This window comes from Chiloscyllium plagiosum, unplaced genomic scaffold (genome assembly GCF_037043375.1).
Source record: "Chiloscyllium plagiosum isolate Xiang-an unplaced genomic scaffold, Cpla_swu_hap1 HiC_scaffold_3, whole genome shotgun sequence".
In the NCBI taxonomy this organism is placed as follows: Eukaryota; Metazoa; Chordata; class Chondrichthyes; order Orectolobiformes; family Hemiscylliidae; genus Chiloscyllium; species Chiloscyllium plagiosum.
In genome coordinates this window covers 30,890,393-30,904,849 of record NW_028270141.1, presented here as the reverse complement: position 1 = coordinate 30,904,849, position 14,457 = coordinate 30,890,393, and the positions used below count along the sequence as shown (strand labels likewise).

Genomic DNA, 14,457 nt, shown 5'->3' with positions numbered 1-14,457 from the left:
GTTTATATAAATGAGATGGATGAGGGAAGCAAGTGCAACCTTTACAAGTTTGCTGATAGCACAAAACTAAGTGAGATTATGAGAAAGATACAAGAAAGCTTCAGGTGATCTATACAAGTTGAGGAAATGGGCAAACACATGGAAGATGCAGTAGGACGTGAATAAATATGAATTTAAAAAGCAAAAACATGGGGTATTATTTAAATGGTCGTGTATTGATAAGTGTGGCTGTAGAAAGGGATCTGGAGGTCCTCCTATGCCAGTCAATTAAAGTAGGTCTATTAAGCAATCAAGAAGGCAAAAGGCATATTGACCTTTATGCAAGTGGATCTGGGTTTAGAAGTAGAGATGTTTTACTCCAGTTAAACAGGGCCTTGGTGCGACCTATACCAGAAGTTCTGTGTGCAATTGTGGTCTCCCTATCTAAAAGAAGATATACTTGCCATCAAGGGAGGGAAACAAAGGTACACAAGGCTGATACTGGAGGTGGCAGGACCCTCATATGAGGAGGGATTGGTTTAACTAGGCCTTTGTCTAGAGTTGCAGAGTTAGACAGCATGGAAACAGACCCTTTGTCCAACTCTGGCTGGTAGGTGTAGGGAATGCTGGATGACTAGAGAAATTGAGGTTTTGGTTAAGAAAAAGAAGGAATCATATGTCAGGTACAGACAGGAGAGATCGAGTGAATCCTTAGAAGAGTATGAGGTAATAAAAGGGAAATCAGGAGGGCATAAAGGGAACATGAGATAGCTTTGACAAATAGGGTTAAGGAGAATCCAAAGGGTTTTTATAAATACATAAAGGACAAAAAGGCTAACTAGAGTGAGAATAGGACCCCTCAAAGATTAGCGAGGCGACCTATGTTTGGAGCCGCAGGAGATGGGGAGGATACTAAACGAGTATTTTGCATCAGTGTTTACTGTGGAGAAGGACATGGAAGATATAGAATGTAGGGAAATAGATGAAAACTGAAAATGTGTTGCTGGAAAAGCGCAGCAGGTCAGGCAGCATCCAGGGAACAGGAGAATCGACGTTTCGGGCATAAGCCCTTCTTCAGGAAGCCCTCCTGAAGAAGGGCTTATGCCCGAAACGTCGATTCTCCTGTTCCCTGGATGCTGCCTGACCTGCTGCGCTTTTCCAGCAACACATTTTCAGCTCTGATCTCCAGCATCTGCAGACCTCACTTTCTCCTCCAAATAGATGACAACATCTTGAAAAATGACCATAATTACAGAGGAGGAAATGCTGGATGTCTTGAAATGCATAAAGGTGGATAAATCCCCAGGACCAGATCAAGTGTACCCTAGAACTCTGTGGGAAGCGAGGGAAGTGATTCCTGGGCCCCTTTGCTGAGATATGTGTATTGTGGATAGTCACAGGTGAGGTGCCGGAAGACTGGAGGTTGGCTAACATGGTGTCACTATTTAAGAAAGGTGCTAAGGAAAAGCCAGAGAACTGTAGACCAGTGAGCCTGACATCAGTGGTGTGCAAATTGTTGGAGGGAATCCTGAGGGACAGGATGTGCATGCATTTGGAAAGGCAAGGACTGATTAGGGATAGCCAGCATGGCTTTGTACAAGGGAACTCATGTCTCACAAACTTGATTGAGTTTCTTGAAGAAGTAACAAAGAGGATTGATGAGGACAGAGAGGTAGATATGATCTGTATGGACTTCAGTAAGGCATTCGACAAGATTCCTCATGAGAGACTGGTTGGCAAGGTTAGATCTCACTGAATAAAGGGAGAACTAGCCATTTGAACACAGGACTGGCTCAAAGATGGAAAACAGAGGGTGGTGGTGGAGGGTTGCTTTTTAGACTGGAGGCCTGTGACCAGTGGAGTGCCACAAGGATCGGTGTTGGGTCCACTATTTTTCATCATTTATATAAATGATTTGGATGTGAACATAGGAGATATAGTTCATAAGTTTGCAGATGACACCAAACTTAAAGGTGTAGTGGACAGCGAAGAAGGTTACCTCAGAGTGCAACGGGATCGTGATCAGATGGGCTAATGGACTGTGGAGTGGAAGATGGAGTTTAATTTAGATAAAAGCAAGGTGCTGCATTTTGGAAAAGCAAATCAGAGCAGGACTTAAACACTTACTGGTAAGGTCCTGGGGAATGTTGCTGAAAAAAGAGACATGGAAGTGCAGGTTCACAGTTCCTTGAAGGTAGAGTCATAGGTAGATAGGGTAATGAAGAAGATATTTGGTTTGCTTTCCTTTGTTGGTCAGAGCATTGAGTCTCTGAGTTGGGAGGTCATGTTGCGGCAGCACAGGACATTGGTTAAGAATGCTGCGTGCAATTCTGGTCTCCTTCCTATTGGAAGGATGTTGTGAAACTTGAAAGGATTCAGCAAAGATTTACAAGGGTCTTGCCAGGGTTAGAGGATTTGAGCTATAGAGAGAGGCTGAATAGGCTGGGGCTGTTTTCCCTGAAGCATCGGAGGCTGACGGGTGACCCTATAGAAGTTTATAAAATCATGAGGGGCATGGATAGGATAAATAGGCAAGGTCTTTTCCCTGGTGTGGGGGAGTTCAGATATAGACAGTATCGGTTTAGGTTGAGAGGGGAAAGATATAAAAGGGACCTAAGGGGCAATTGTTTTCACGCAGCGGGTGGTGCATGTGTGGAATGAGCTGCCAGAGGAAGTGGTGGAGCCTTGTACAATTACAACATTTAAAAGACATCTGATGGGTATATGAACAGGAAGGGTTTAGAGGGAAATGGGCCAAGTGCAGGTAAATGGGTTTGGATATCTGGTCAGCATGGGCGAGTTCGATCGAAGCGTCTGTTTCCATGCTGTACATCTCTATGACTCAACCATGCCGACCAGATATCTTATGTTAATCTAGTCCCATTTGCCAGCATTTGGCCCATATCCCTCTAAACCCTTCCCATTCATGCACTCATCCAGATGTATTTTAAATGTTGTTATTCTACCAGCCTCCATCACTTCCTCTGGCAGCTTGTTCCATACTCTCACCACCCTCTATGTGAGAAAGTTGCCCCTTAGGTCCCTGTTAAATCTTTCCCCTTTCACTTTAAACCTCTGCCCTCTGGTTTTAGGCTCCCCCACCCTGGGGAAAAGACCTTATCTATTTATCCTATCCATGCCCCTCATGATTTTACAAGCCTCTATTAGGTCAACCCTCAGTTTCCAAAGCTCCAGGAAAAATAGCCCCGGCCTATTCAGCCTCCCTCTGTTGCTCAAACCCTCCAATCTTGGCAACTTCGCTGTAACTCTTTTATGAACCCTTTCAGGTTTCACAACATCCTTTCTGTAGCAGGGAGATCAGAATTGCACACAGTATTCCAAAAGTAGTCTCACTAATGTCCTGTATAGCTGCACATGATCTCCCAACTCCTATACTCAATGCTCTGCCCAATAAAGGCAAGCAAAGCAAAAGCTATGAGAGGTTAGAAGGATTTGAGGGGATCTATTTGAAGCACATAAAATTCTATCAACGCTAGACAGACTAGATGCAGGGCGAATGTTTCCTCTGATTAGGGAACCTAGCATCAAGAGTCTCAGGATACAGGAGAGGCCATATTGGACACAGGTGAGGAAACATTTCCCCATTCACAGGATGGTCAACCTGTTTCAATCAAAAGGCTGTGGAGGCCAGATCACTGAGTATATTCAAGAAAGCAATTGATAAAAAGACATCAAGGAATATGGAGAGAACTTGAAAATGTGGCATTGAGTTAGAGGATTAGCCATGATCATACTGAATGGCAGAACAGGCTGAAAAGCCCAAATGGCCTATTCATGTTCCTAGTTTCTATGCTTCTATTCCACTGTCAACACCTTTGGCCTTGGATCACTTGGTGTTCATGGGCCTTTGGTGGGTGCAATGCCAGCAGCTGTCACAATTCCTTCTGCCCCTGATGGCAATGAGGAACTGCCAGTCTCTGATTGTCTGACAGCCCTCAGGTAGCTGGCAGCTCTCTACAAGTGAAATGCCCACCTTCAGGGTCCTGAATTCTAGCAAACACACAGCACTAGGCACTTACCTAGTTCAAAAATATACTTTATTCATAAAAATATCTTTATAATCATAGTCACTAAAGCAGTTTGGTTCTGTACAGTAGCATATGAAAATAAGCAAAGGTAGTTTGACTCTATCAGCAAACAAACCAAAAGCATTTCCTCCTTGTACAAGATTATATTTACATATATTTGAGGCATTGGGAGGGTCTGCTAACTGAATAAATTGCCATTGAACATAAACAAGAGACCTTAGACGTCGTCTTTACCCACTGCACCCTCGCAGCAGCTGACCCAAACTTTAGTGTGTCCCTCAGCACGTGGTCCTGGACTTTGGAATGTGCCAGAAGTCAACTCCTTGTTCTAGAAGATCAACAAGTTTCAGGCAGACCAAAGAGCGTCTTTCACTAATTTGATGCTCCTCCAAGCACAGTTGATGTTTGTCTTGTAGTGCTGGGAACAGACCGTAGAGAACAGAATCCTGCATCATGGAGCTGCTTGGAATGAGCCTCTCTTTAGACTAATCTAAAGATGTGGGCTGATTTTTTTGTCTTCAGTTCTCCTGTTATAATATGTTACATGTCAGGAACACATATTGAGAATTGAGACACATTTCTTACCCCACCATCCTCCCAATGACTTTCCACCCATTAAAATAAATCATTTCAGGGCATGTCTAAATTTGGATTGTGTGTGCCCTTCAAACTATTTTTTTTTCCATTTCTTGCTAATGGCAGAATTAGGGTGGCATGGTGGCTCAGTGGTTAGCACTGCTGCCTCACGGAGCCAGGGACCCAGATTCGATTCCAGCCTCGGGTAACTGTCTGTGTGGAGTTTGCACATTCTCCCCGTGTCTGCGTGGGTTTCCTCCAGATGCTCTGGTTTCCTCCCACAGTCCAACGATGTGACCATGCTAAACTGCCCCATAGTGTTCAGGGATGTGTCAGCTGCATACATTAGTCAGGAGAAATGTACAGTAATAGGGTAGGGGGAATGGATATGTGTGGGATATTCTTTGGGGGGTCAGTGTGGACTTGTTGGGTCAAAGGGCCTGTTTTCACACTGTAGGGATTCTATGATTCTAATAACTGGCCTTCAACCCTCTGCAACATACAGTACTTACTTTAATCAGTTTTGATTGGATTGCATGATAACTACCACTTGGGTTAAAAATAATCAGGGATTCTGTTCCCCTCCAGCAGTGATCTAACTAGAGCTGGCAAGATTCTCACTTTTTTTCACTTTGTGGGAATGGTGTAGATTTTACCTGGGGTTAATTGATTCCCTAGAGATTAAATGACAAATTTAATTATGCGTGTTGGTAAAGAGCAGAATTAATGTTGTCCTCCAGTTCCACGGTTTGTATTTAGTTTATTGAAATGTGTATTTACATAGATATATTATTATTTAAGTCAGGTATTGTTAAGTACAGGTACAATAGATAGATTTTGTTTGGGAAAATGTTAGTATGGAATTTTTATTTTAAAAATATCTCAGGAGAAGCCTCTCTCGTTTACATATTTGTTGATGTGTCATAAGGCCCCAGTTTATTTTACAAGTACATTGAAACAGAAGTACAATAGTCAAATGATAGATTAGATTAGATTCCCTACAGTGCGGAAACAGGCCCTTCGGTCCAACAAGTCCACACCGACCCTCCGAAGAGTAACCCACTCCGTCTGACTAATGTACCTAACAACTATGGACAATTTAGCATGTCCAATTCTCCTAACCTGCACATTTTTGGAATGTGGGAGGAAGCTGGAGCATCCGGAGGAAACCCACACAGACATGGGGAGAATGTGCAAACTACACACAGACAGTCGCCCTGGCGCTGTGAGGCAGCAGTGCTAACCACTGAGCCACCATGCTGCCCATAGCACCTTGGAAATTGGTAATGGGACCACACGTACCTCTTTTCATCAAAGCAGATTCTGTGTACAAGTTTGATTCTGCTACAAACTACCTTTGAATCATATCTCTTCTATCCATCTTCCAAAACTAGGCATAACATCTTTTGTGTTTCCATGTTCTATTGACCTTGTTTTTCATCTTAGATCCCCCTTGATTGCAAGTCTATACTGTGATTGATGTCTAAATAACTGAATATGTTGAACATATCAATCCCAAATAACCTGCCAATCCCTTTTCTCAGGGAAGCTTTGTGATGTTTTTTCATTTGTATGTAATGAGTGTAGATTTTACCTGGGGATTTAAGTTTAATTATTTATAGACAAACTACTGGGTATTCTGTTGTATTGATCTACAAATGTGTCCAGCTCATTTGTTACTCCAGATCCCAAACTGTTGCTGCATTTCTTGAATTTATTCTCAGGATATGACCACACTTCCAAGGCAGCAGTTATTTGTGATCACTTATTGCCCCAAGCTGGGGTTGGTGCACCTTCTGTTCATATTTTAGATCCCTTTTTGGCAGAATGTTTGCATATTTTAGTTACTTGTGAAAGAGGTCAATCATGCACCCATTGATGGTTCAACAATACACTTGCCTCTTGGAAATTTTGGTCAGGTTTATGCAGTAGGATAACTTTATCATATATTTCATATATTCAGTCTTCCTGCCCTTGAGAAAACTTCAGTTCCAAATCAGAAGACAAAGAAGGCTGGTTACACCTGTTTAAAAATATGTTGACTCAGCTGATTCCATGATTAAGAATTTGTTTCTTCTTTAACCCGATTTCTTTCTGTGAAAGACGAGTACATATAAAAATGATTTATTTTATATAATCTATGGTACAACCAATGGAAACATTTTAAGAAGGAGAATCTAGAGATTGTGCATGTTTTTTTTTGTATCTGAAAATATTTCAAACACTGTTGTATATCTGCCAAAATCTGGAATCAATTGCCAAGTATTTTATCAAGCATTCCCAATGGAATATTATCTCTAAGTACAAAATATATTGTTACAATCAGCCTTTTTATCACACTGAGTGATTTGTGAAATAAATCCACTAATTCTGCCAACAGGCAGTTCTGAGGCACAGTACGGGAATGCAGTCTACAATCTAAGATTTTTCTTGTACCCATAGTTGGTAATGTTGCTTCCAAAATTTTATCTCACAAATGTAATCATTGTACCACTTTTTCCTCGACTTAGAATAATGCAGTTCAAACTTGGGTTTGTAACGTGTTTTTCTGAAAACCATCTAACCATGCTCAATATCATTACACTGATGCATTGCACGAAAGAGAGGAAAAACAGATTTCATGCAGATTGAGTTTCAGGATCAGCAAGTTAGAACGTATGACCAAAGCTCCTCTTCTATAATAATCAACCTGTTGTAGAGTTTGAAGTAATTCTAACTGCAGCTATTGCAAAATCGTCCGCATGTTTCATCCCACTTAGATCTAATGATGTGAATACCATCTGTTTATGAGCATCATTAATGCTCACTCTGATTGTTTTACCAATCAGTTCTCAATTATAAATAGATTCTTACTCGTCTCAAATGCACAGATGGTAGCTGAAATTCCAGATACATCAGTGGTCATGGTAAATTAAGAGGATACACCAGAAACTGGAATGACAATGGTTAGCTTGATTTTGGTTGATCATCTTTGATTAATGAAGTACAACACTAGACATCAGCGAAATTTCAAAGATATATTATATGATCATCAATCTGCCATATTTCGTGCCATTAGCTTAACCTATCACGTCCATTTGCAGATTCTTTGTATCCTCTCCGCAAGTTGCCATCCTTCCTATCTTTGTATGATCTGCCAATTTGGCTTCATAACATGAGGTTGTGGGGAGAGGGTGAGGGGACGTTAAAAAGGTTTTTTGGGATTATCTCCTTTCAGACAGATACACTCACACTCTCACTCTCTCACACTCCCAGGATGAGGCCACAGTCAAGTCCCAACTGTTGACTGGAACATTTCAGTTGGCATCTTTTCAGTTTCCTTAACACTTAATTTGAATGCTTGTATTGGCTATCCTCCATTGGGCAGGTAGCCATTACCCTACCAGCCATCATTTTTCAATTGGCCTAGTGATGGGAATGTGCTCGCAAATGGGCTTGGTACATTTGGAGGCTTATTTTACATTCATCCTTGTTCCCAGTCTAAATCAGAATTTCTGCCCTTATGTTTCATTTGTAGCAGTTATATTTCAAATCATTTCAATGATTGAAACTGATATTGATTGTATATTCAGTTCCAATGAGAGGGGATAGAGTACATTTTCTTGTTCTACAATAATGGAGCATTCCTGTTGACACAAAACCACCATTGAAAAAAATCTAGCAAAGAACAAACAACAAACTGATTGTGATCAATGAACGTAATTGTTCTTATCAATTCAAAATTATCATGAAAGTCAAGGACAACAACTAATTAATTGGTCCTGGACACAAGTCTGAGTGAGCTTAAAATCATAAATCCCCACTCCTCGACACTTCCAACCCCCAAACCTCAATAGAAAATAATTGAGATTGATTGTGTGACATGGCAAAGCCTAAGGGACATTTTTATGTGAGTCGCAACAATAAACCAAGCAATTTTCTTTCGGGAAGTTTGCTACAATTCCATTAATGTAGTCACTATTCACAAGTTGGCTCTTCAGCTATGCATTTTGTAAATTGATACTGACTTAACTGTAAACTATTTTCAATGTTAAGTGTGGCACAGTGGAGATATTTAAAATGTATTTTTTCTTCTATAAACAGATCTGCAGGTTAGAAAAACAGTCAGCAATAGGATCCTATCAGCAGGATTTATTTGCAAATCAGCCTCTGATCTTCATTTCACCCAGAAGTGAGCCACCTACCTCAATGCTTGAGAAACTGATCCAGTTGTGTGGGGGCAAGGTGTGCAAAACTTTACGCAAAGCTGAAATTTGTATTGGACAGTACAAGGGAAAGAGACCTCCTGGAAATCGACACTTATCAGAAGGCTGGATACTGGGTAAGTGTTTAGCCAATGAAGAAATCCTGCAAACGCATGTCAGTCAGTGAAGGGGGCAGAGAATATTGAGACTATTTTTTTTTCTTATTAACTATTTAGTGAGAAGATGATTCATTGCATTGCACTTGCTAAGTATGTTTACTTTTATTTCCAAATTAGGCAAGGAGTTGTTTTGTAGCACCCCTAATTGCCCTAAAAAGGAAATATCAACTTTGTCCTTGAATCAGTGCAGTCACTGTATTGTTAATGCTCCCAAAATAGTTATGTAGGAATACGAGAGTTTTGATACAGTGCTATTGAAGAAATACTAAATATCCAAGCCAGAAATATTAAAGGTCCTGCTTGAAGTGATGATATCATGATGATTGCTGCCTTTGTGCTTTTTGTGGTGCTAGGACTGGGATGTGTTGTTGAGTAAGCTTAGTTTGATCTTTCCTGTTCCCACACTCCATCTGTAGAGTTCCATTCCAAACGACATACCATCCTGTCTTGGAACTACGTCACCAGTCACTGGGTTCCAGTCCAGGAATTTCCTTCCCATTGATACCACAAGTGTACTTACACCAAAGGTGTTGCGGTGATTGAAGAAGATGGAACTTCACCATTTTATTAAGAGTAATTGGAGATAGAAAACAAATGCTGATCTTGTCAATGACACCCACATTCCATGAAAGAATACAATCCTGCAGCCATCCTATAGAGTGTACAAATTGCAGACAGTGTGTCCAAGTGTTACCCAGAGAGCTGAATGAGTTCAGTAGTAGAACATAAATGTTTATTCCTGAATGATTTTATGCTGCTTATAGTTGCTGAGGTGTCAGCATTCACGTGACATGTGAGTATTCTACCACACTCTTAATTTGAGCACAGCAGTTAAACAATCAGATAATACAGAGTACCCAGACTCTGTTTCCTGGCCTGTTCTTGTAGTCTTGTGTCAGCATAGTTGGTCTGACTAAACCCCTCGTCAACAGAGAGTCTAAAGACCTGGAAATTAGCAATGGCCATGCTTTGCAGGTCAGAGTGAAGTTTAATTAAAGTTTTTCTTATTGGATCATTGCCAGTTTCATAATTGGCACAAATGTAACCTCACACTTGTAACTCTGTGTTTGGATGCTGTCCATGCCTCATTGGCATGGGCTGATTCATCATCAGAAGAATTGTGAATGGAACTGACTACTGTAGAATCATCAGTGAGTAGTCCTGGTTAACAGGAGAAAGTAAGGACTGCAGATGCTGGAGGTCAGAGTCGAGAGTGTAGTGCTGGAAAAGCACAGCAGGTCAGGCAGCATCCGAAGAGCAGGAGAATCGATATTTCAGGCATAAGCCCTTTGTCAGGAAAGACTGATAAAGGGCTTATGCCCGAAATGTTGATTCTCTTGCTCCTCAAATGTTGCCTGACCTGCTGTGCTTTTCCAGCACCACAATTTTGAGTGTTGGTTAACATTCTGACAAATGGATAGTGACTAGATATGCAGGTTAAGGTGGAATTATTGACAAATTTACAAAAAAGGCATTTTAATTTCCACATCCCTTTTTTGGAACAGTTTTCTTTCAGTACATAAACAGTCTTAAGTTGCTGTTATCTGGTTTCTGTAAAGTTGATAGGTGGTAGAGCTAGCCATCCTCATTTATACCACCAACTGCATGTCTTTAAGGTCAGGGACAATGGAGCATTGCAATGGTTTGCCTGGATGCTTGGTGCTCAGTTCCCGGGCTGATCAGTTTAATGTTTTGAGGAAGCCAACAAGAGTACTGCTTCCAACAAGACACTGAAATGTTTGCACAATATAACGTTTAAAAGTTTAATAGATCCAGTGGATAACTTGGGTCCATTGAAAAAGCTAGATGGGTGATATACTGGTAAATGTTTATCTGCTTGTGATGGTCTCATTTGTCTTGAATTCTAACTTGGCTTCAATTTTGTGTAACAACTATCTCCCAAATTACACAACTACTTTTACATCAAAGCTCATGGACAACCAACTGAAGGTGCACTGTTGTTGTATAGTTACAGCCTAAATGCCTCTTACGTGTATTTTATCGAAGGTTTATCAGAAATATTTTAATTCAAGAAATGAGTGCTTATACAGTTGTAAAGGCTTGCTTGGCCTTTTCCTAAGTCACATTTTATCATTGGTGATAGAATTATGATGCTATTTAATTATAAACTCCAGAGTACTTATTACTGCATGTAATTAATTCTACAAGTAAAGTCACTCTCAAATATTTCGATCCATAGATTGCAAAATCACCTGGGCTTGACACGCTGATGAAACAGATTGCAAATTCACTGAGATTAGCTAATGTTTTACAGCAATGAAATATATGCTACAGCTTGGAGCAGTGTCTTTTATGGTTCTGATTTTTTTTTAAAATAAGCTTGTCTAACCCGAAATTCAGTTGAACAGGTCACATTTTGCACAGAATTTGCCTAAAATAGAAATAAATGTATCAGGAAATCTTTTGCACAGTGGGTCTACTTGCATGCTGTTTCCAAAGTAAATCTTCAAGTTATCAGTTTACTTGCTTTTTTTAAAAGTTATATGAATTTACCTTCCTGGGCATCAGTTAGCTCAGTAGTCTGGATGGCTGGTTTTCAATGCAGAGTAACGTCAACAACATGGGTTCAATTCACACTTTCGGTTGAAGTTACCATGAAGGACTCTCCTCTTCAATCTCTCCCCTCACCCAACCTGACCCTCAGATTAAACCACCACTAGCTATCCCTCTCTAATGAAGGAGCAGCCCTATGGTCTGGTCAAACTGTGGTGACTTTATCTTCCATATTCCATGCAATGTTAAGGTAGCATAATGCAAGAGCAGAAGGATGATACCAAATTTTATCATTTTGACTTAATTTGAGCATTGGAGGATAGTTGAATATTTTCTTCAATAGTACTTACTGGTTTATGTAAACTGTGTAGTACTTATGAGTAACAGTTGATGGCAAGGATTGAGTACAATACTGTAATCTAAACTAATATTTAAGTAGTGTCTCAAATCAAAATTCTTGCAAATGTATCATCATTTGAACTCCAAGATTTGGTGACAACTTTGAGTTCAACCTTGCTCCTTTGTTAACTTTAATTTCTGTCATCTGAGGAGAACTGAATTCTGTATTAGGACAGGTTTTGTGTTGCTTGCCATTTTGGACAGTAGGAATCAGCATTTATGTAATGTGAAAGGGAGTTGGTTATTAATCAGATTGTCAATTCTACATGTCAAATGAGAAGCTATTTGTTCTATCTGTGTATATGTTTAGATTATATTTTAATACATTTTGGTAGTGGTTTTGTACTGTTTACTTACATTACTGTATATATTTATAATGTGTATATTCTACTGTATATATGTGTATGTATATATGGCAGCACACATATATATTCCCATTGGCCTCTGCAGTTTTTGCCTGCCCTCTTTGCTTCTCTTTATATTACTTTTCCTTCACTTTTCCTGCTTTCTTGTTTACTTTTCAATATTCTTCTTTATTCATGAACTACCATGAACTAACTTCCTCCTTGCTGTTTTCTGGAGCATTTTTTATCTTTATCTTTTTTCTAAATTTGACTTCTCTTCCTCCTCCTTTGCCGAAATAGAAACTGTAAAGAGCTGTAAAACACTCACGTGCATGAATGCAGACTAGGCTGGCTAAAAGAAAGGAAAGAATCTGTGGAGAAATTGTCTAGGGAAGAAACCATAGGGAAATCTAAAACTGAAAGAGCTAAAAAAGACGACAGATCAGTGGTAGCAGTCAGAAAGTTGAAATTAAATGTGGAGGAGGCAACCAAGCAGCTGTGGGATCAGAGAGAGTAATTCAGCAAACTATGCTGGGAAGAATGCCTGTGAGTTTGTTTCACAAGTTGATTTTTTTTCGCTTATTTCCCACTGTCGTCAAGTATTTTTCTTTTGTTTTCATTTCCTTCTCATTAAAGTATTGACTGGTGTAGGAACATGGTTCTAGAACAAGGATGCCTCACCTAAATGGTCTTTATCTTTGAGTCTACAGTGAAGTAGTCGGCAGGTATTCGGCCTGAGTGAAACCATTGCAAAGCCAGTTTCTCCGCTGATACCAACATACATATGTTTTCATTTTACTGTATGGTTCAAATGTTAAATACATGAAGTAATAACTAGAGATGCTGTGTTATAGTCAGCCTTCCTCTTGGATGGAACTGGAAACAAGCTGACATGAATGATGCTAATAACTTGGATGTGTCAGAATATCAGGCATTATTGGTAGAAAATTGAATTACAGACCAGATGAAAAAGAAATATCTCTGAAATGAGGAATGCTGTGCCATCAAATCTGCAGCTCCAAGATCGAGACCAGTGCTGCTCTTTTCACACCTGTCACATTTGTGGTCCATGGATGGTTGTGAAAATAAAATGTAAAAATTGATTGAGTTTTAGGAAAGATGCAATAATGAAATTTGGGGCATCTCCATTATCCATGGGAAAGACTGGTGTTTTGACAATGCCTTCAAAACCTGAATTTCTTCACTTCCATTTCTGACTTAGGAACCTTACTTGTTTGTAACAAAAAAGAAACTTAGTTGAAAATTGGATATTCCTTGAAGCTGCATTCACCTAGAAACGTGGAAAACATTCAATCACAATCTTGCTTTGTTGCATTTAGATATAAACAAGGTTTGGGAAGTCAGGTGGTGATTATTCACCAGAGAATTCCCAGTCTTTGGCCTCTCTTGTATTCATGGTTTATGCAGGTGATCTGATGGTGACACTACACCCTGACATCCCTGAAGTTAAACAAATGCTGCATGTTAGATGTTTGACACTCTTAGCTGCTCAAGTTACTACTGCAGGTTTTTATTCTATTTATTCATAAGATGTGAACACCAATGGAAGACCAGCATTTAGTATCCAGCCTGATTGGCCTTGGAAATATGGTGGTGAATCACTATCTTAAGCTGCTGCCATCCATGAAGCTACAACTACGGTCTGGCGAAGGATATTCTAATATTTTAATCTAGAACCAATGAAGGAATAGTATTATAGTTCAAGGTCTGGAAGTGAAGGTGAATATGCAAGTGGTGGTATTTCCATACACCCAATACCCTTGGCCTTTTCGATGTTTGGATGGTGCTTTTGGAGGACCCTTGGTAGTCTAAGGTAGTGCATCCTGTAGATGGTATGCACTGCTCCCACTGCACGATGGCAAAATGAAGGTGGTTGATGGCATGCCAATCAATTGGGATGTTTTGTCCTAGATGGTGTCAAGTTTCTTGAATGTTCCATCAGCTCCATTCACCTAGGTGAGCGGAGAACATACAATCACAGTCTTGTTTTGTAGCATTTAGATATGGACAAGTTTGGGAAGTTAGAAGGTGATTATTCACCATAGAATTCCCAGTCTTTTGCCTGCTCTTGTAATCAAACTGTTTATATGGCTGACACCATACCATGATTTCCCTGAAGTTACTGGTAGAGAATTCCACGATAAAATTGCTGTTGATTGTTGAGGAAAGATAGGTAGATTTTCTCTTGCTGAAGATGGTCATTGCCTGGAAT

The 14,457-nt window shown here is 40.0% G+C and overlaps 1 protein-coding gene across 2 annotated transcripts in view; it reads left to right on the top strand.

Moving 5' to 3' along the window:
- The window catches only part of mcph1 (microcephalin 1), a 330,444-nt gene that overhangs the window by 301,398 nt on the left and 14,589 nt on the right, over positions 1–14,457 (top strand). For both annotated transcript variants that reach the window (XM_087978353.1, XM_043679276.2), the window contains exon 14: positions 8,688–8,925. In XM_087978353.1, coding sequence (XP_087834479.1) covers positions 8,688–8,925 — 238 coding nt within the window. The remainder of the gene's footprint in view (positions 1–8,687; positions 8,926–14,457) is intronic.